Genomic DNA, 23,411 nt, shown 5'->3' on the forward strand with positions numbered 1-23,411 from the left:
TCGAATCAAATTTTTGTCTTAGGAATGTGACAAAAAACAAAAAATATTATTGAACTCTACTCTCCATGGCATGAGTAATCAATAGAAAAAAAGTCATTTTGGGGGTGAACTACTCCTTTAAGGCAGGAGGAGTCTAGTTCACTAGGCTATGACTGTACCATGTGCTGTTTACATTTCTTTCTAATAAAGTATTCAATCAATCAATGAAAAAACTATAACCTTAAATTGTGATAAAAAGAAGTACAAGTGACTTGCTTCCCTCATCTACCATTGATTAGGCCACACTCGTACAAGCTCAAAGCATAGAAAAGGAATCCTAATTTGTAAGTGGAAGCAGACTTTATAGCTGTCTGCTGAGCAGTCTCAGGAATGCAACAGCAGACAACCTGATGTTTTAGTCAGTGTCACTGTCCCTCGGTGACTGCTGCACTATTCTCCCAACTCTTCAAAACATTCCGGCAATGTAGGCAGACGACAATGACCAGTATTATGCATGGCATTCTGTCTGTTCTCTGTCACAGAGGTTTGACGCAGTCATCCAGGCATTGGAACAGGGACAGCCGATCGACTTGAGCGGCCTGCCTCCCTCCCCGACACTGGGTGAGAATGAAAGAGCACGAGTGTTTGGTTTACTATCACTCTAACATACAGGAGTAAACAAAGAGATGACAGGAGGACACATTGTAAAAGAAAGATGAACCCGTAGGAATGAGTTGTGAACATGCTGCTCAGTACCCTTGAACAAGTTATGATACAAAGGAGGTAATACGTGATCATAATGCTAGATTCCCAAGGCAAATCCCCAAAACCACCAAGCTGTTTTGGGTCATAACCTATTCCATCCATTCCACCACCGTGGTGCGCTCGTCGACGTGCAAGGCTTTAAAAGGTTGAGCGAAACAAAACAAGCTCTCTTCCAAAACATTTGCCTTGGGAATCGCTTACAGAAGAAGCTGAGCCTGTAAACTGTGAACTCAGGACTCATGTGTTTTTGACTTTTTTTTTACACTGTCGGAATTAATTTAACACTTAAGATCTTGCTGTGTAAGATGTACTGTGTGTTCTGAATAGGATTATTGGTGTTGGGGGGGGGGGGGGGGGCAAAAAACTGTGTCTATCGTAGTTCTAGTTTTCTATATGCTACCTTTAAGTATCAGTCTTAATTTTCTGAGCATATGTTCCAAAGACAAGTCTTATGTTATGTTCGAACAACAAAGAATCATCTAATGTTTACATCTCATACTGTGTGTTGTTCTGCCCTCTAGTGGACACACAGAGTTCTGCCTCGGTGACTGAGCCTGCTGCAACACAGCCAGGTGACCACACAATACTACAGTAGAAGTATGCAGGGGTGTCACACCACATTCTGGGCCCTGGGTACAAGGATTCACTGCGGGCCCCCCATGAATGTTCTTCATAGGAAGGGGGGGGGGGGGGGGGGTTTTAACCCATTTAGACTGGGAACGCATTATTTTACACGTTATTTTGTGCTTTAACTATTGCAAAATTGCAGATATACAAGCTCACAGCGCGGCACCCGAGTGCCGCACTGCAAGCTTGTAGATCTGCCATTTAAAAATCTTGAACATTTGAGCAAAAACCTTTTCATGTGAAGGACCCCCAAAATGATATGTATTTACCACGGACGCCCATCTCAAAACATTTAGTTCCAGAATCAAAACTGCTATTTTTCAATAGCTAAAGTATAAAATAATGAAGGCCCCTCCACCTTGGGCCCTAGTAACTCAGTCCCACTACTCATACTGAACTACTCATTTAAGCATATTATTGTTTACATCATGTATTCCCAGATGCTGTAGATGTAATGGTATGTAACGTATGCTATAATCTTTCTCTGTCTCTCAGTCCCTCCTCCAGCTGCTGTTGCGTCGGGCCCTGCTCCTCCCAGAGATGTTCTGGAGGCTCTTGAACAGAGGAGAGCTAAGTATGTGGAGGCGTCTGCCCAGGCCAAGGCCAGTGGAGATGAGCGCAAGGCCCGGATGCATGACCGTATTGCCAAGGTAAAAAGACCCCAGTCTTATTCTAGCCATTTTTACTGACCATCTTATTTATCTTACCCACATTAATTAACCCTGGCGTCCCTATTTTGGGCAAATGTCAGAAAATCTGATATGTAAATGTTTCTTATTGAAGAAACATTGAAAGAATATAAATACATTGTTTTATAAAAGCCTTCAGTCTTTAGATAGCTATTTCTGCTATTCGTCATATGGCAAAGTATACAGGGCTTAAAGCTATACTATGTAACTTTTTTAATAAACAAATCTTAAAATTGTCCTAATTATTAAATCTCTAAAGTTTTAGAACACCCACTCTGTTCATTTCAGCTCCCAAAGCCTTTTCTTTATATGTGTTCTACTGAGCCCTGGTGGCCGTGACCGGGGCTGTTTTTCCCAGCAAAATTACGTCATATGCATCATTCTGTACACGTGTCTCCCTACCGGCCAATCAAAGCCCAGATCATACACTGCCGAGCTCTTCAGGAAATACACTGCAGTGTTTACAATGGGCTAGGAGTCTAGCATGTATCTCCCCAACCGAGGCTCGTAGAGGGACACGAAAGACCTCTATGGATAGGTCTTGGCTAGGCGAGGCGGACGCGGTGGTCTGAAGGCCCGGTCCGCGGCGAAAAACGGCCGAAAAAAGCTGACGCGACCGCGGTTTGCTATAACGCTACTGACCACCAGTTGAGCAACTTACACAGTATAGCTTTAAGATAATTTATGTGCTTATATGTGGCATTAACAACATATTGTATTGTTCTATAATTGAATAAATGATGTAAGCATCTAATATTGTATGTCTGGGATGGGCTTATTAGTTAATCAATGTCCTTTTTCTTTTGTTTGAGAGAAATACAAGTAGCAATGGTACAGTAACTTTTCTTCTCGCTCATGACAGCAATACCAGAGTGCTATCCGATCCCACAAAGCAGGGAAATCAGTCAACTTCGCAGAGCTTCCCGTCCCCCCTGGTAAGATTCTCTAGTGTTGTGTCCAAGTATATACAATGCATGGGCATATATTTCCAGTAAACATTTTTCATGTAAGATATGTTGTGCATACTTATGTGGTTAAATTACACATTTCCTTGTTGTCTGTGTTCTACAAGGCTTTCCACCAATCCCAGGCCAGGAGGAGGAGGGAGCGGAGCAGGGATTCGCCGCTGTGCTGGAGGCAGCCAATCAGCTTGCCAACACCGAAGCTACAGAGGTTGGAGATGAGGACGAAGAAGAGGAGAAAGAAGAGGAGGTGTGTAAACCAGCACCGCACGATCAGAGCTATGAATACGATCCAATGGCTTTAGAAAATTTGGGCAGCCATAGCTGAATGGGTAAAGAGGCCGCCTGGGAAACCGAAGGTCCCAGGTTTGATTCCCAGCCCGCGGTGTCCATAAGCAAGAAACTTATCCTTAACTGCTCCCCCCAAGCACTCAATACGACCACCTGAGTTGGGTGAAGTTGTAAATACATTTCCGCCACAGGATTAACCCTTTGACTGCCAGATGTTTAGGACTTCCAATGTTAAAAAAGACTGTAAAAGGTCTTATTTGGGATGTTCCTTTTAGGCAGGGTGTTTGTTGTACATGTACTTTACTACATTTCTATTGTATTGACTATACTTGTACTGTTCAAAATGTATGTCTAATAACATAAAAAATCAATCAATCAAAAGATGTAAAACATTGTCTGCTCTGCCCCTGCTAGCAAGTTTTCACGTACCTTTGAAAAGTCATAGAATATTATGCCTTTTAACGCCATCCGCGGGTGGCATTAAAAGACACACACGGGTCTTCTATTGTCTGGGGAAAAAGATTGCCAGCCGCAATAATCCAGTGCAGAGATATAGCCAGTTGACTACACCTGACTGTGTCCCTCTGGTGGGGTAATGACCAAATAAAGAACACATCTCCTGGTTACACAATTCCCAGGTAATAGCTGTAACTATGGGAAACAAGACAGAGTTCTTCTTTCAAAAAGACCATTAAGTGAAAATATGTTATTTAGCCCTATATTTGATGAATTTATCATGGTAAAGCGGAGCGATCCGAGCCCTCCTAAAAGTCAAAGAGGAGAAGGCGGGCGTAAAATCAAGGTACTTTACTTATTAATCACAAAAGGTTCGAAAAGCAACATGTTTCGACCCACAGGTCATGTTTCGACCCACTGGTCTTCATCAGGGCATGTTATCATGGTAATTGCTTATGAAAATGAACCCGGCTCAAAGTGTTAAAAGGCCTTCTGCCATGTCCTCTCGTAGTCTAAGCCTCCTGTCCCAGACAAGCCAAAGAAGCCCATGTTAGCAGTGCCTCCTACTCCTACAAGCGTGCAGAAGAGGACCCCCTCTCCTTCCCCTGACAGAACGTCCATCAGAGAGGGACTGTCACCCACAGGTTAGTCCCAGCACAATCATGGAAAGCTTCCATTTGCAACCAGCCTGGTCGCCCCAGAGAAACATGGACATTGAATGAATGTTGATGTTTCTGAACCAAAGATATGCTGCATATTAACCCATTTAGGCCTGAACACATTATGACGCAATATTTTATACTTTAACTATTGAAAAATAGCAGATATACAAGCTCACAGCGCGGCACCGAGTGCCGCGCTGCGAGCTTGTAGATCTGCTATTTTTGAAAAATCGTGAAAATTAGAATTTTTGACCCGATTCTATAAATAAGTGTCTTTTGAATCCTTCTAAGATTTTTGGAAAAAAAAAAACTATGTTTCTATGTCAGCAATCTGGCCGGGTCCTACTAATTGCACCACAATACCCAAAAGTACACAAAAGAACACAAAAGTACACAAAACTACCCAAAAGTATACCCCAAAGTACCCCAAAGTACCCAAAAGTATACCCAAAAGTACACAAAACTACCCAAAAGTACACAAAACTACCCCAAACTACCCAAAAGTACCAAAAAGTATACCCCAAAGTACCCAAAAGTACACAAAACTACCCCAAAGTACACAAAACTACCCAAAAGTATACCCCAAAGTACCCAAAAGTACACAAAACTACCCCAAAGTACACAAAACTACCCCAAACTACCCAAAAGTATACCCCAAAGTACCCAAAAGTACACAAAACTACCCCAAAGTACACAAAACTACCCCAAACTACCCAAAAGTATACCCCAAAGTACCCAAAAGTACACAAAACTACCCCAAAGTACACAAAACTACCCCAAACTACCCAAAAGTATACCCCAAAGTACCCAAAAGTACACAAAACTACCCCAAAGTACACAAAACTACCCCAAACTACCCAAAAGTATACCCCAAAGTACCCAAAAGTACACAAAACTACCCCAAAGTACACAAAACTACCCCAAACTACCCAAAAGTATACCCCAAAGTACCCAAAAGTACACAAAACTACCCCAAAGTACACAAAACTACCCCAAACTACCCAAAAGTATACCGAAAAACTACCCCAAACTACCCAAAAGTACCCAAAAGTATACACAAAAGTACCCCAAACTACCCAAAAGTATACCCAGAAATACCCAAAAGTACACAAAACTACCCCAAAGTACACAAAACTACCCCAAACTAGGTCCATACTTCATTGTTCCTTTTTTTGGCTGTTACTCATCAACCCGTTTATCGTACAGAGTTGTGGCTGGTATCATATGACTTGACTAAGTGTCCTTCACCTTAATTGGTTTAACTAAGCCCCGCCCCCTCTTCTGATTGGCCGAAACTTGATTGTTCCTTTTTTGGCTTTTACTCATCAACCGTTTATCGTACAGAGTTTTGGCTGGTATCATATGACTTGATTAAGTGTCCTTAACCTTAATTGACGCTTCCTTCGCCAAACAGGAAGTGCCCTTCGCCAAACAGGAAGTGACTCTATAACTCATGAACCGTTTGTCGTACAGACTCGTGGCTGATGTCATATGACTTGATTAAGAGTCCTTCACCTTAATTGACGCTTCCTTCGCCAAACAGGAAGTGCCCTTCACCAAACAGGAAGTGCCTCTATATCTCATGAACCGTTTGTCGTAATAATGCTAACAAATGCTAATGCTAACACATGCTAATGCTAATGCTAACACATGCTAATGTTAATGCTAACACATGCTAATGCTAATGCTAACACATGCTAATGTGTTAGCATGTCAAGGAGTAGTAGGACCCATGTAGTAGGACCCGTGTAGTAGGACCCATCTGGCCAGCCATCGTCAAAGAAAAGGTCCTTTTCACTTAACTGGAGCTCAATTAGTCTGTTCTTGAGAGACTACTATGTCAGTGGTGCTCAAACCTTTTCATGTGAAGGACCCCCAAAATGATATTTATTTGGCTACGGACCCCCATCTCAAAATATCTAGTTCCAGGGACCCCCCAGAAGCAAAATTTGAGTTACAAATGTTCACTTTGAAAATACATATATTCAAAGATTTGCACACATTTTCATGACTTTTTCAAAAATAGCAGATCTACAAGCTCGCAGCGCGGCACTCGGTGCCGCGCTGCGAGCTTGTATATCTGCTATTTTTCAACAGTTAAAGCAGTCAATAATTCCTAGGCCTAAATGGGTTAAAGTACTATGTGCAATTTTGAATTCGATTATAACCACCCATTCGATGAGCTAATCGAACAGGGTTGAGTCATCAGCGTGGCCAATACTCAAGCCCACATGCTGACACTGCCCCTGCCTTGTAACGTTGAGATTGGTTTGATTCGATTATGGTTGTTAAATGAAAATACAAATGACTGTTTCAATTAATCCATTTTTGTCTAGACTCATGGCTACACAGAGCTGGATATTTCTGAAGCTAGACATTTTTCTGTGCTGTTGGGGCTTGCAGCCACATGAAGCTGGATATTTCGTCTGCAAAGCTGGATATTTTTTAAACCGGATAAATAAGTGGAGCGATTGAAAAATATCCGATTCACTGGATCCGTGTAGACAGGGAACCCGGATATCTCTGAAGACTTTACTGTGTGTGTGCTTGTTAGACCTAGATATCTTTGTCGTATGGACCTAGATATTTTTCTATGTGGATATCTAAAAAAACGGGATATATGAAATATCCAGCTCCGTGTGGACCTAGATATTTTTCTATGTGGATACCTAAAAAAACGGGATATATGAAATATCCAGCTCCGTGTGGACCTAGGTATTTTTCTATGTGGATATCTGAAAAACCGGGATATATGAAATATCGAGCTCTGTGTAGCCATGGCCTAAATCTATAAGGACTTCTTATGTTATGAAGCAGCACGATACTTGTTATACACTTCCATCCTACATGCATCCTTTCAGCCGTTCAGCAGGTAGAGTTCCTGGAAGGCCGTAGGAAGCAGTACATGAAGGCCGCCCTGCAGGCCAAACAGAAGAACGACATGGACCAAGCCAAGCAGTTCCTCCGCACCGCCAAGGGCTTTGAACCCATGATCGAAGCGGCACGCAGCGGCAAACCGGTGGACATCAGTAATGTGAGAAGAACCCTCTATTGTAGTTATGTTGTGCTTTTGTTGTCATGTGTTTGTCAGTGAACATGATTCTACAGTTGCATGATTAGTTACGTGATCGGGATCGGCCGCCGATATGGTCATTTTTATAAGATAAGATAAAATATCGGGAACAAAAAAAGTTTTTATATAGTTTGTTGATTATTTTTGATGCTGTAATGGTCTATTTTATTTTATTTTTTTAGGTATTAAACAGGTTTTAAACGTCCTTACATCGTGACTTCACTGCCAAATTTCAAAGGCCACACCAAAGGTCCGCTGCACAATGCTTGAGAAACACTGCACTAGTAGGCCTATATCTGAATTGTCGCTGGAGTAGCAGGAACGCCGCCGTCGCCACCCGCAATGTGGTGGCCCTCGGCTTGGTACCCTAGACATAATTCGGCCCTTGCCGAAAACTAATTGGGGAACCCTGGCATACAACAACGTTTGTGACGTGTGGCTGGAGACAGTTATAGGCCTATATGTGATTATGAAGAAGTTTACTGAGGTTTTAGACATATTTTAGTTTGTTCAACACAGGATATTTAAATGTAATATATTGTTTTGTTTCGTTTTGTAAAAAAAAGTAATAGAATTATGTTCTTATTGCACTATTCTGCTCTTAATTTGATTTAGTTTGCATGGTTATTTTGTGGTACACTACTCATAAGCTTTGTTTTTAATTTGTTGATTCAGTGATAGAATGAATAGAATTTTTTTTTCTTAATGCCTTGCCAAAAGATCGGATCGGGAAAGATCGGGATCGAATCGGAAGCAACAATATTTGATCGGTATCGGGAGCAAAAAAAACGTGATCGGGGCATCCCTAGTTATTCTAATAAAAGGATACAGATTTTTATGTAATTTTTGAGCGGTGGTCACAACGCTCCTATACGTGGCCGTGTGTGTGGGTCTGTCTGTCTGTTTGTCTGTTTGTCTGTCTGTCTGTCTGTCTGTCTGTCTCCGGGTATGTAGCCTGCAGTAACCTTTTCTGACCACACATGTTAAGGGAGGGGCGCTGTTGTTCAGGATAGGCCAGGCATAGGCCAGGCACACTCACACACAAACACACACAGGGGGCACACACACACACACACACACACACACACACACACACACACACACACACACACAGGGGGCACACACACACACACACACACACACACACACACACACACACACACACACACACACACACACCACCGCTCAGTTCACACTAGTGTGATTTTTTTAACTGTATTCTGCAATTCACAAGCTTACAAATGGAAACAGACATTAAAATACAAGAGAACAATGTAAATATACATGATCGGTGACTAAAAAGATAAATACAAAATCCGTCCCTGAAGTCTTAAAGTGATGTCTTTGACTGAGACCATGCAACATTTACAATGAGGACATTACATTTTTTTCTTACTGTTTTAGGTGCCATCGCCCCCTGGTGATGAAGATGAAGAGTTTGTGTTGGTGCACCACAGTGAAGTGCAGATCTCGGAGAAGGCAGAGGCGGTTTATACACAACTGGCAAGGATACTAAAAGAGCAGCATGAGGTAAGCCACCATGAGGATATAGAGCTGAGTCAGCGGACCATGAATTTAGGAACCAGTACACAGAGAATACAGCAGATTAACACAGTGTCACATATCAAAGATGTCCTTTTTCCATGTCTGTCTTTTAGAAATGTTTGACTATCTCCAAGCAATTCACACACCTGGGTAACATTGCAGAAACAACAAAGTAAGTCCTCAATCCTTCTGTTTGTAATATTACTGCATTTCATAATATTAACATTATCCAGTTTGCTATATACTGTAAATGATAACATAGTAACCCGCAGCTGAAAGATATCTTAATGAAGACATTTCCTGTGTGTGTGTGTGTGTGTGTGTGTGTGTGTGTGTGTGTGTGTGTGTGTGTGTGTGTGTGTGTGTGTGTGTGTGTGTGTGTGTGTGTGTGTGTGTGTGTGTGTGTGTGTGTGTGTGTGTGTGTGTGTGTGTGTGTGTGTGTGTGTGTGTCAGGTTTGAAAAGCTGGCAGAACGCTCTAAGAAAAGTATAGAGATTCTCAGACTGTCTCAAGCCAGAGGTCTGGATCCTCCTACACACCACTTTGAAGAGAGGACATACAACACTGTCAGGTTGGTTCTAGTCCACCTTAAACATGGTTGAAAATAACATAATATCCGGGCTGACGCAGACGGAGAAGTCCATCTTTCTTGACGATGACAATATTTGTACAGAAACATTTCCATTGTCACAAATTAATCCAAACACTCCAGGATATACAGTAAATTCTAAACATTTAACTTGCGTCACCAGGCTTCCTGCAGTACATGGGGAAACCCTGGTTTCTATTTACTGCTCTGTGCACAGATCCAGTCTACTGTATTCAATAATTTGAAATACACTTACATGCACGACACAGACCGTTTCCAGATGGTTATTAGCAAAGTGCAGATTGAGTAGCCTCGCAAGCCAGTCCATTTAAAACAAAACAAGTCGGGGGGCGCCCGCTGGCCTGGTGGTCAAGGCGCGTACCATATACTAGGCTATGATGCCTGCTGGCGTCACCGGTTCGATTCCCGATCCGGACGACCTTTGCCACATGTCATTCCCCATCTCTCTCCCCATTTCCTGTCAGTCTACTGTCCTATCGAATAAAGGCATAAAAAGCCCAAAAACAAATCTAAAAAAAAAAAAAAAAAAAAAAAAAAGTCAAAACACAGAACGTCTAAACCTTGGAATTGAGATCCAGGAGCCAATATGTGGAACAAATGTTTGAATGTTAAAAAACATCTGAAATATGTATTTTTGGTAGCTGAGTGTCTGTGATGTCACAGTGATGTGTCAGGGGAACCATAGTGTCAGGCGTTATCCCTGCTCTGAGTACCTGACATCACTGTGATGTCACAGTGATGTGTCGGGGCCACTGTGTCAGGCGTTAGCCGTCCGGACGAATACGGACAAGCTGTGACGGTTCTGACAGTAAACTGCGACCTATGGTCGCAATAAAAGCTTGTCTTGGTGGTACAGTATGTACAGTAATATGTTTCTTTTTGTTTTATATGACTTACTGTCTGTCTTCCTCTTTGTCTCCCAGAATCTTCCCAGACCTGAGCAGCACTGAGATGGTGGTGATGATAGTGAGAGGGATGAATCTCCCCGCTCCTAGTGGTAATGCATACATTCATGCCCTGCACCGTACAGTAGATAGCATATATACAGCAGGGTTTCTCAAAGTGGGTACCATTGCACCCTAGGGTAGCGTGACGCAGGTCCAGGAGAGTATTTTGATAATATTTGGAATGTATCAGTTGTAACCAGCTTAGACCCTCTATACTTAATAAAACAGATCTGCTATTTTTTTGCGAATACTCCCCCCAGAATAGGGATGCTGGGGTTGAAGTGGTTAAACGTGGAGTATACATTTATTTTCAATCTGTCCTATAATGGAAACGGATATTCTCTCTTGTTTTCCTGGTGATGACATACTGTATCTTATGGGAAAGTCTTATAAGAAACTGTCTTTTTCAGTCAAATATGGTGCTTTTACACTACATAGTCGTACTGGCTCGATTTTCCGTTATGCTAAAGTACCTGGTACCCGGTACTGGGTTTTTGCTATCACCTCCTCATAGTTCCACGCGTGCGCGACACCTGCAAGCAAGTAAGCATAACTGTGGCCTTACTTTGTCTGTACCCAGGTATCCAACCAAATGACCTGGATGCATATGTAAAGTTTGAGTTCCCCTACCCCAGTACGGTGAGTCAAAACAAGGGTTCATTTTACAAAGACGTTATACAAAAAAAAACTTTAACCAATAATTTTGTATCTTTCATTTTGTGTCAATTAACCACCAGGAGCAACCACAGAAGCATAAAACGGCTGTTATCAAGAACACCAACTCCCCAGGTATTATAGAAGTGTTAAAAGAACACTAACTCCCCAGCGATTATTCGATGTATTTTTTAGATTAAAGGGATATTTCACTTTGGTATTTTATTATCTACTCAGGCTTTTGTGAAATTGTGTGCACCCCAGACAGTTTTTAATTTGCTCCATTCAACATTTAGCTATTTGATATTCACGTCCCCTTCCTATACAAACCCATTGTAACTTCAAACTCCATTTTAACCATGATAGATTCATCGAAAACACCCAAACTTGGTTCTGGTGTCTCATACTGCCCTCCTAATAATGCGATAATAAGTGAGAAGGCCGTGTTTTTTCACTTTTTATTCTCTCTTTTTTTATTGTTAGTCCGTCCAAGAATCTGCAGAGAAAAAGTATTGATTCTGCTGAGAACAATCCAGATTCTGCGGAGAACAATTCTTGATTTTGCGGCTTGGTAGTTAATATTCCACGGACAAAAGAACCTAAAATGGCCAGTTATCAAGCAAAAATGTTTTAATAATCAAGGAAAATCATTCATAAAATAGCTACAATTAATTGTAATTAGGGAAAAATCTAATATTCGATTAATCTTTTTTGAGGATAAAAATCTAATATTACACCTGTTTATTGCCGTGTTTTTTCTGGTCTAGAATACAACCAGAGCTTCAGCTTGTCTATCAACCGCAACCACCGTGGCTTCAGGAGAGTGGTGCAAAACAAAGGCCTCAAACTGGAGGTGTTGCATAAAGGGTGAGTAATGAATGACCCCACACTGCACACGGTTTGCTCTGGGCTCACAGCCAAGTAGCGGAGGACTCGTGGGGAAAAGGGTGTTTTCAAAACATTTAGTATGCCCATATATGGAGATCCCTGTCCCAATGTCATCAATATTAAGGGAATATCTGGGAAGGCCCATATTTGGTAATGCCCATATATGGGCATGTTTTGACATAAGATTGTTGACTATCATGCAGGGGTCTCCATAATGGTAACTGGTTCATAATATTCATCACCGGCCAGATGGCCAAGAATTGGCGCGACTGTCGCATGTCGCCCTGAGGTGTCTTACTAGTTATCATAAAGCATATCAGGAGATTATAGACCTATTAATATAAGCAGCAGCAGAAGACAACACACACATTCACACTAGGGATGTCAACTGTTTGCCGCTCGTTAAAAAATATCCGAACTATGCTTAACAGCTTCACGGTTAATTTTCATAATATTGCATATTGTCCTGGACCTGGATAGTGTTAATTGGCTATGGGGAGATGTAATTCTGTCAAACAGACTCAGGGAGGCGGAAAAGAGTAGTCTTTTGTCCAATGGAACAGTAGAATGAGAGATAGCTGTTCCACTGTTATGCAGCACCGTCAGCTTTACAATAGCGAGGAGAGACGACAATATTCAAAACGTAGCCTAGTATCAAATGGATTTCGGACTGGGAACATTTAAAAAAGAAAGGAGACAACAAAGATGTTTGCAGTCTTTGTGAAACAGGACTCAAATGTAACATCACTTACAATAACACCTGTTCGTCGTAGTTCAAAGCAGATGGAAACTTCACAACCTCCCAGTCCCCAGTCTGGCTAGTGGCTACTGCTGTTGAACCAGAATTTTGGGTCAGAACGTTATTAATCACCATGAAGGTGAAATGCATCTTTTACATTAACATATCCTATTCTATCTGTTGTCCTGCGTTGGGAATGGACACAGTTATCAAGGCTGCAACTTCATCAGATGGTAAGACTATGACGTGTCTTTGTGTGGCGCTCATGTGATGTGATCACCAAGTTGCACAATGTTAGAGATTAATAACGTAACTAACTACCGCAGCCATGGGTGGAGGTTGTGGCTGCAGTCTGCTGCTGGCCTCCAACATTAACATAGTATGAAATATTGTGAACAATATCTCAAACTACGGCTACACTGGCAAAAACGGCAAACATGCTGAGAGACAAAATTATGTTCGGACTGAATGCTTCAACTAAGACTTAAGTCAAAATCGTTTTGAATTTGCATCATGTTTTAAGCCCAGTTATGCATTGTTTTCTTCAAAAAGGAGCAATAGATCGTTGAACATGCCTTTTCTTTTTTTCCCTGCTTTGATAATGTTTGGGTTCACAACATTTAGTTTGAGTTTTGGGTGATTTTGCATAAGGCATTCTAAACTCCTTCACACATGTTTCCTCCAGACACATTTGTGTGTCTCTGAGCAGACGTGAGTTTTGGGTTTACCACGAACAAATGAAGCTAAGAAGAAGAATGATTAATCAGACTATGCTCACATGGATTAAAGTTCTGATTTCAGTCATTTGGATTCCATTGAAGCCAGCATGCCTTCTGTGGAAGCATGTTACGCTGCGAAAACAGCCTTTCTACAAGCTGTCAATGTGTCACAGAAGCATTGAGAGCTTATAAGTAGATAGGCTGTTTTTTGGTTATTACTCTAAGCATTTGTAGTGGTTAAACTAGCAATGTGTTCAGAAAATCGTCATAGTCTCGGATATTTCATGCTTTTGTATAAAAGCAAACCTCAGTCTGTGAGTTCTTCACCTGGTTGGCAGTATGAAGAACAACATGAACAATATTACTAAATCGTCACATATTGTGTTAATTGTTTAAGAATCAGCGCTAGTGTGGCGGGCTTTCACACTGTTTCCCAAATCGCACATTAGGAATTTTCAGAGATTGTATTTTGCTTTAATCCATGTGCTCAGGAAACTCTAACAGGAGCACTGTAAAATAAAATATCTTTGTTAGCACATAACAGAGAAATGAAAGCAAGAGCTTGAATAGATCATATCCACTCGCCAGCCACGTCCCAAGAGCTCTAAACTGGAACTGTATCATTTAGTGTGACACTGTGACAGTGACGTTGGTCCTCTGTGTGTGTGCGTGTGCGTGTGTGTGTGCACGTGCGGTACCAGGGGCTTCCTTCGGAGTGACAAGCCTGTGGGGACCTTCCATGTGAAGCTGGACAAACTGGAGACACAGAGTGAAGTCAGGGAGATTGTGGAGGTGAGTTATTTTTTTACTGTAACAATCCAAGGAGACTGGGGAAAAAATATATTACTTTGTGCCTAGTAGTCTGGGATCACTTCACTTTTTTCGGGTTTGTAACCGGTCTGGAGCGGAAACCACAAAACGTCATGTTGTAGTACTCAAAGGACTACAATTTGCCGGAAAGATCAAACCGGATTCAGTTTTAACCCAAAATATTCCCCTGCGCTCAAGGACACACTTTTAGGGCCTACCTAATAAACTCCTTGATGCGGAGTAGTTTTGCTTTTGAAAAATTCGTTTGGTATATGCATCTTTTAGTCCAACTTTTAGCGACTGGCAAGACTACACTAGGCCACTCGAGCATTTTAATAGGTATTGGGGAAACAAACGGAGGGAACCAAATCAAAGCGACGCCGCTTCTTCTAGTGGTTTCCTCGCTCTAGGCGGAAACCAAACGGCCTGTTGTGAACGAACACCAGGCTTTCTCTCAGAAAGCCTGGTGGGCGAGGTTATGTGCCTAGGAATGCCGGTACAAGCAGTAAGAGTTAAATAAGAGAGTTAAATGAATACAGAGGATTTTACAGGGATTGAACAAAAATGGTATCAAATGGGGGTCTGTGGCCTTGAAATGAAAAAGGTTAAGAATCACATCTTTAAGTGACTTGTTCCTCCTTGTTCCAGGTAATGGATGGTCGCAAGGCCACGGGGGGCCGTGTTGAAGTCCGGGTCCGCCTCAGAGAGCCTCTGAGTGGACAGGACCTCCAGACCGTCACAGAGCGCTGGCTAGTGCTTGACCACTCCAAGGTAGTAAAGGAGACCATTACGATCAATACACAGGGCCTGGCCAGTTTGTGATGAGTTGCCATTCAAACCCTGCAACTTGCAACCACTTGTAACAGAACACGAAAATGGGGTTTGCAACTTGACAGTCCACACCCAGGCGCCGAGCTCCGAGCGTTTGCCGTTAATAATTAGCCTGTGTGATAAACAACAGGCGGGGCTGCCACTAAACTGGACAGTGTCAGACATGTAACGAGAGATGGTTTGCCGCTTACCGTTTCCATACCACTTCAACCTGTTGTATTGTATTAACATTTTTTGACTTTTATTGATTCCATTCGCTCGCTCTATTTTTCTATTTATAGGCTCGCATTGTCGCAGGGTAAATACAGCATTGTCCAAATTATTCAGACCCCCAGTTATTGCCTGCACAAAACACGAAATTGCCCCGAGCCCCTCACCTGCAATACAACAGCATTGTGTTAAAGTAGTTGCTAGGTATTGCTATTTAACAAACAGCAAATTAAAGCCTATCCTGAAGGCATTTCCTCCTGGTTTTTCGGGGTTTCAAAATCAGTGATGATATCCGTCAAGTCCAGTGTCCAGAGCGAGTCACTCTGAAGTGACATTAAAGTGAAATAGTTCAGTTTCTCCTGATGGATTTTTTTAGGGGTAATTCAGACTGCTGCAAGCCTTGAAAAGATCTGCCCCCCTTGCTAGTAGTTGAGAATAGTGGGATTTGGGTGTAATAAGATAATAAAGAAAATATGATTGTAAAATTGTATTACCTTATACAGTATAACGCCCATTCCTGCTCCCAACTATGTATGTGTGCACCTGTATGCACATGTTTTTAAGTTTTTATGATGTTTTGGTGTTCTAGGTTCTTCTTTAGATGCTGCTGCAAGTTGGAAAGTGGACATTTATAAACGGGTACGTAAATTAATTGATTTGTTCTTGTATGAAATAAAACAGTTCCCCGCTTTGGAGGATTTTAGTATCAGAATGTCAAACTACAAGTTGAACTGTCCAACCTTTTGTATTCCAGATGAAAGGCGCTCAATCAAAAACCCTCAGAGAAAGAGGAGGAGGAGGAGGAGGAGACTGGAAGGAAGCATGGATTCTAATGAAGAAATGTTCTGAGGTTAGGGACATTGACGTCTTAAACTTTTGCACACTTTTTTGAAAGACACAGAGCCCCCTTTCACACACATCAGTCCACAAGGAGGCGACATGGAGCCATCTACTGGAGGACCAACTGTGCTGTTGTGCTCTTTGTTTTCTGCTTTGGTCCGATGACATGTTATGAGATGTGCATATCCTCGTGATGTGCATTTCACAGACAAAAAAACAACTTGCGGAAGCAATCGCTATTAGTGCAACTTCACTTTGAGGCAAGAATATCCATCAGCTGTCAGTTATATACTCGCGAGGCTTTATCTCCTGTTCATGCTAGGGGATAGAAATTGACTAACTCATATCTGTTAAGTGGACAGTGGTACATACAGCATTGTGGTGGTGCTCTGCAGTGTGAATGCAGAGGATAATACACTAGAACAACAATGCTCATTGCCCCTTGACATGATATTCTCTCTCCCTACTCGTCATATACTGATGTTTGGTCCGAACCCACGGGTCAACTCATTGGGCTTCCCTTTACCGTCACCTTTCAAAGTTCAGGGTATTCCGCGTCAAGTGACCCATGATGTAGACTCAACGTTGAAAACACCATTAAATGCATTGAAAACGACCCGCTTCTGCCCATAGTAAATAAAGAACGCTCCTTGTCAGTATAGGTCAGGCTACCTTATTGGAAGGTAGTTAACCAAGCGTCAATGTATGACAACTCTGGAGTGAGAATGCTCTAACAGAATTGCCCAAGACGTTGCCCTGTGTGTCACTTCCTTAACTGTTGGACTATGCTAGTGTGGCCTTCATGAGAAGGGCCTCTGTGTCAAGCTAGGCTGATCCTGCTGCCCTACTCAAAATAGTTTATATCAAAGAATATATGTATGTATATATCTCACCCGGGCATTCATTGTTGCCTGATTTGGATAATATGAGGGCAACAACGAATACGCGGGGGGATCATTTGTTTATCACATACCCATAGCATTATTTATCCACAAAGAGGAGAAAATAACATTTGATCATCACTTTCATTAATACTAACTTAATAATTAACATTGCTGTCAGTGAGGAACTCTCATATTGCTACTGGGATTGGCCTTCAGTGTGGGGAGAGAGTTGGCTCAGAACACAGATGTGCTGCTGGTGTGTCTTGACTTTGTTGGCATGCAGCCATTCTGTGAATAATGAAAGGTTGCTTAACCTCTTGTACCTCCTCAGTCGTGAGTTTTACAATTCGGCCGCCAAACAGCAATTGTGTTTGGCAGCCGAAATCCATCCATGTTTGACATGGTATGTTCCTTTCAGAAAGGAGGTTGCTAATGGTGACAGTTAACCCATTCAGGCCTGGGAACACATTTTGCTGTTTGGGAGGGGCTTACAGTACATGTACAGTATGTAGCAACATATTTGTTTTGTAGGCTAATTTCTGATTTAGCCCTATTCTATAGGTTTGGCCTAAATGGGTAAAATATAGCGAGGGTTAGGTGTGACAACGAAAATAGCAGATCTACAAGCTCACAACATGTTGCGATGCGTTGTGAACTTGTAGATCTGCTATTTCTACCTCTCAACACTGGCACACCTTTTGGCAAGCTGATTCTAAAGTTGCCATAACCCCTAAGAAACGTCTAACCCTCGCCTGGGTAATAAAGGCTGGGTATGTGATAAATAACGGCTCTGAATTCTAGATTTGCACCTATGCACTAATACCAAAGTAATCACTTTTGCTGTAATATCCTGCATATTTGAAATGCCTTTAGCTGCCGTACTTGTAACGATTATAGTCATATATGATTGAACGTGGAAAAGGTTCCAAATTGTTTTTTAACTTTAACTAGGACTGTGTGAACTACTTTCTCTCTTCCAAAAAGAAATCCACACGATTAATTTACACACAAGGATGCTTTGGCAGACATGGCGACTGTTGGAGTAACAGTCGGTTTACACTGAACTCTGATACCGTAGCTATTAGCCAAGTTAATTGAAAAAGGTACTTAATAAGATGTTATGTGTAATTGTATAATAATTTTCATGTGTACGCCCTGTTTTGGCAACAAAAAATCACATTAATATTTCTTCTCTCAATTATGCTAAATACCACCACCCACCACTTGAGTGGTCACTTATCTTGCACATTGATAATATATCTTAAATGCATTACAGGTTTACACTGTATAGCATATCAGAGTCACAGAGTCGCAATGTATAAAAGACTGAGTGGTTTGTTTGACCTAAGTTCACTTTGAAATGTTCGCGAAAAATAAAACAATAGAACCTTATGTTAAAAGAGATGCAGCATTCTAAGAATTTCTATTTAAAGCCATAATAAATCTGTTTTGAACCACTTAAGCCCTATTTAAAACCAATATACCTCCATGATGCAACATTGCTACTACAAGGTTGGTACTGTTGTGGTTAAATTGTGGCTATTTACTGTTGTCACATTCTCTTCTTTTTTTTCCCACACTACTTTTATGTTAACTTTCAAATAGAAGCAACTAACAAGACAGGAGGTCCATAGTGGTTTGGAGAAAACCGTCCCCAAATCCAAAATCTCATTAGGTCTTATCCATCTACTGGTTAAAGTGCCAAACATACTGTAGCCCATGTTCTGATTCCCTGTGTTGATTGGTTCGCTATACTTGTTTACAATGAGGAATGATGTCAGAGGGGAAATGACTGAGAATAAATAAAATGCTACCATCAAAACAATTGCACCTCTTTGGGATGAAGGACATTGCACCCCTCAAATAATGCCAAAGAACGTCACAGAAAACAGACTCTGAAACATAAACGATTATGTTTACTTTGTCTTCATTATGTTACATTGTTGTCACACAGTGGAGAGAGGACACATTGATGAGTAAACTCAGCTCAGGTAGAGAAATGCATCACAGTAGTTAACCCACACCCTCTGACACTTGAAGGGATATTTCACTTTAAAACAGAAATTGGGTCATTTTATCGTAGTTATAGTTTTGTGAACACATACAAACCCAAACTTCAAACTCGAAAACACTCATCCTCGGTTCTGGTAACTCATACTGTGCTCCTAATACGTGAGGGGGGCCATGTTGTTGTTTTTTTATTACTTTTTTTAATGAATTTTATTTTATTATTATTTATTGTTATTTATTTTTTTATTTTTTCAAAAATAAATTATTAATAATAAAAAGAAAATGTGTATAGAAAGGGGGTGTGTTTGATTAAATGAATATCAAATCTCTAAATACTGAATCGAGCAACTTTCTGGAGTGTTCACAAAAGCCTGAGTAAACGATAAAATGACCCAAAGTGAAATATCCCTTTAAACTCTGCTTTTGTTTCATCGCACGTTTATGTGTAAGTGCGTGCGTGCATTCAGGTCTTGAATGAAGGGAGTCTGAATGCTTGCACTCTCAGGAAGAACTTCAGTTCTCTCCATCTCTCTCTCTAAATATATATATATATATGAGTGTATTTTATGCAGTTGTAGAGCCTCTGTTAATTCATCTCACATATTTATAATGTATATGTTATAGTTGAGTCATATTACTCTGGTATGTTAGCATAAATCATAATGAACATAGGCCGACTATCTTCAAATTCAGTCCAGAAATTTAAGTCTGAAAAGTATGGGTATTAAAATAATTTTTTAAATTGGAAAGTATAGGAACCCTGTTGTCAGTTTCAGTACCATTTACCTCCAGAAGGTCCTCAACCATTTCAGATTCTTCATGTAAATTAACTCAAATGCAGGTGAATTTCCTGTTCGACTTGAGTAAATTTGTCACTGTGTTGGCTCTTCTACAGCTATTCCTGTGATTGTCTTGAATGATGATTCTCAGTTGGAATGACATAATCAAATAAAATGCTGGACTTTATATATTGTACTATATCATTATTTAGTCTCTTCTGGTCAATGATAAAGTTACAAACAATACATGTAGGGAATAGGGATTTCTAGTGGTGATATTTAAATGCACATTAACTGTGTCACATATCCATCGGTAATCCGGATTATAAAATGTATTATTTTTGGCCCCGCTAGCGGCAGGTTGCCAAAGATGCTGGCGTCCATCTGTCCATCAGTTTGGGCACAAGCAACATTCTCTTGAACAATACCGTCTGTATCGACATGGAATACTGTATGTAACTGTGTGAATAATAGTTCCTTTATTTTCCTAACGCTGTTTTTTTGTGCTGCCCCATGAAGTCTTGAATTCATGGAGATTTTGTTTTGTCAAAGTGTCTCCCACCGAGTCTCCTATTGACTGACGCCGTCATCAAATGATTGGCTCAGGAATGTGACAAAAACAAAATTCAAGGCTTCATGGTGTGTAATCAATAGAAAAGAAATGTTTGTGTTTTTGCCTTCAATGGCATGGCCAAAATAGGGGCACCAGGTTGAAAGTGGTGGCTCACAGGTTATTATGTCACCATGGCACACACCACCACCCTACTAGAGAAGACAAATCCTGCGTGAGTCACACACATCAGACAATCCAATGTCAGGGCTGGCACTAGAACGTGTACTATAATGCACGTGTGAAGGGGTTAATGTTCACTATGTGTTGCGTACCCCCCGGCTCCACCGAGCGCGTCATTTTGGTGGAGCCCTAGCCGTACCCATCTTCACTGTGTTTTATTTTGACTTTTTGGCTTTTAATGACAAGCCCATAATACAGATGAATCGATTGTATTAAATTATAATTGATTAAATCGATGAACTGTGTGGCGCCAACCATCCTTTTCATTCCCTATGACCCAGTTAAAATGGTCCAGCTCCTTCCTCAGTGACCTGCAGGCTCTTTGTGGACGGACAATGAACTTGTGCACAGCCCACACACCACAAAGCTGTGTCAAAACAAGTAGAGAACAGCGCTGCTGTTTGAGCTTGGCTGTTATATGCCACACAAGCTCCAGTCCATCTTTGTCACACCCTCTTGGGCGACGACATGACCTTGAAACACAACATGATCCCTCACCAAGGTGGCACCGTCCTATTTCCTTGGGTCCTGCTCGGGTCCAGCAGATTGTATCCTGGAAAACGGGACACTCTGGACTGTAAAGGTGGAACTCAAATGTATAACAGAATCACTGGCCTAGAGATGCTTCACCACAACTTAACTTTGCTGCTGTCAAATACCGCTTTATTACTGAAAAGTTCATCAGAAATATCAAACATTTGGCCCAGGCCCTCACGGGAAACAATTGACAGGCATCAATAAATACATTTCGATATGCATCCTAAAACCAGCTTTAGCACCCAGTAGCAATCTTGGTGCATTATCAGACATTAAAACTCTTATCAGACATTAAAAAAGAAAAAAGAAAACATCAAATCAACAAATAATATCATTGTGAAAAGACACATACCTGCAACATATTGCTCTTTCTGACCATGGCAACTTAGCCCCTTTTCCATCCCTTTGCTGAACATAGCTGATCTCAACCTCACGATATACAGTAGATGTATATCTGGTATTTGATATACAGTAGATGTATATCTGGTATTTGATATACAGTAGATGTATATCTGGTATTTGATATACAGTAGATGTATATCTGGTATTTGATATACAGTAGATGTATATCTGGTATTTGATATACAGTAGATGTATATCTGGTATTTGATATACAGTATGTATATCTGGTATTTTCACAGTATTTTCTACAGAATAGGGATGCTATGGTTCATGTGGCTAAGCAAGGGAGAACAGAGACACAAATACAGTAGTATTTACAAATATATTTCAAGGTTTCTCTAAAATAAATTCTGGATGGTTTCCCTACATCAGGCTGTGGGATAACCAGAAGCTTAGACACTTGAGAGGAATGCATTTAAAAATCTATTTAGTATACTATTGTCATTTTAATGAGTCGTTTTCATGTAGTAGACACCTACCTGAGGTTCTTGAAACAGGCTAAAAGTTGACAATTATTAACAATACCGTTTGACACAGTTCCTGCAGTGATCCAACTTTCAGTCCTTTAAAAAGAAACATTAAAATATATCTATGCACAAAGGTGTGCCTCATAGTGCTACAAAGTATACAATCAAGGTAGTCTTACTTTTACTGAATTCCTGTTAACATGTTTCTTTAGCTTGAGGTTTTCTTTGAATTGCCTTTTTGAAATGACAAATAAACTTGTCTTGCTAGTGTCAAACACTGTATGTAGTATGTAACGATGTGTTTATCAGACCTTTGTATGTGCATTATGAAGTGCTATTACTGTGTCTCCACATTGCAGTGAAAATAGCCATTACAAGCTCATAACATGTCACATTGCGACATGTTGTGAGCTTACTAGGCAACAACAATGTTTATCGATTTTAGTACATTCCCACTGTATGTAGGATACAGTGATTACCGCAGACAGTTGATTGAAAATATTACATAAAAGTCAATGACACGGTGAAGCCTTCAATTGTTCTCATCCTCCGAGTTTGAATTTTTCTCAACTTTTCGTTGAGGAACAACAAAATTGGTTTGCAGAAGGCATCTTCTCTTTTGACCAGGTTTTGAGCCGGGCAGATGTCTTTGCAGTCAGCCCTGGATGGCTGTGTGTCCTTTGGCAATATGGCCAGACAGGTAGCAGCGAGACATTCACCAAGGAGGGAGACAACACCGAGGCAGGCAGTGCAGTCATTCCACGAGCAGCCTAGCAGGTGTTCATATCAGGAAGGAACTGGAGGAGCAAGGCTGGATGTACAGTAGTATCTCACCTCAGCCAAGAAGGTCACTTCAGGGGACGAGGTGAACAAACCACAATCGTTCCCCTGGTCAAACGGCTCCTCCTGCTCTACGTCAAGGGAGAGTACAGAGGGATATGAAGTGCAACTCCAGCCATGGATTTGGCTGGTAGCGAACATGTTCAGAAGAGCCTAGCCTCGGAAACCCAGGCTTCTTTTGGCGATGGGAAGAAAAAGAAGCCTGGGCGATCGCGTTATGAACACTGTTGGAGGAAGTGTAGAATTTCCCTAACCAATCAGAGTGCAGAGAGCGTCGCACCAAATGTGTTGACGTCATGACGCAGCAGCGTTCTCTGCGCTGAGCAGAGGAGCAGAGGGGGGTGGGGGGAGGAGAACACATGCTATTGGCCAGAGACTCGCGGAGAGATTCGCCGCGCCCGCC

General features: G+C 41.3%; 1 protein-coding gene across 2 annotated transcripts in view; it reads left to right on the forward strand.

Annotated features, from left to right (window-relative positions):
- The window catches only part of cc2d1b (coiled-coil and C2 domain containing 1B), a 34,171-nt gene extending 14,054 nt beyond the window's left edge, over nt 1-20,117 (forward strand). The window contains exons 9-26 of one of the 2 annotated variants that reach the window (XM_080726969.1): nt 522-600; nt 1,266-1,316; nt 1,867-2,021; nt 2,923-2,995; nt 3,133-3,272; nt 4,281-4,413; nt 7,293-7,465; nt 8,909-9,034; nt 9,163-9,221; nt 9,503-9,619; nt 10,582-10,655; nt 11,186-11,244; nt 11,343-11,394; nt 12,027-12,126; nt 14,307-14,397; nt 15,064-15,186; nt 16,046-16,095; nt 16,211-20,117. In XM_080726969.1, the coding sequence (XP_080583095.1) occupies nt 522-600; nt 1,266-1,316; nt 1,867-2,021; nt 2,923-2,995; nt 3,133-3,272; nt 4,281-4,413; nt 7,293-7,465; nt 8,909-9,034; nt 9,163-9,221; nt 9,503-9,619; nt 10,582-10,655; nt 11,186-11,244; nt 11,343-11,394; nt 12,027-12,126; nt 14,307-14,397; nt 15,064-15,186; nt 16,046-16,057 (1,617 nt within the window). In that variant the 3' untranslated portion in view covers nt 16,058-16,095; nt 16,211-20,117. The remainder of the gene's footprint in view (nt 1-521; nt 601-1,265; nt 1,317-1,866; nt 2,022-2,922; nt 2,996-3,132; nt 3,273-4,280; nt 4,414-7,292; nt 7,466-8,908; nt 9,035-9,162; nt 9,222-9,502; nt 9,620-10,581; nt 10,656-11,185; nt 11,245-11,342; nt 11,395-12,026; nt 12,127-14,306; nt 14,398-15,063; nt 15,187-16,045; nt 16,096-16,210) is intronic. The other variant, XM_080726970.1, reaches the window with a different exon arrangement.
- The last annotated feature ends 3,294 nt before the right edge of the window (nt 20,118-23,411 follow it).

The sequence above is a fragment of the Nannobrachium achirus genome (genome assembly GCF_963921795.1).
Source record: "Nannobrachium achirus genome assembly, chromosome: 5".
Classification (NCBI taxonomy): domain Eukaryota; kingdom Metazoa; phylum Chordata; class Actinopteri; order Myctophiformes; family Myctophidae; genus Nannobrachium; species Nannobrachium achirus.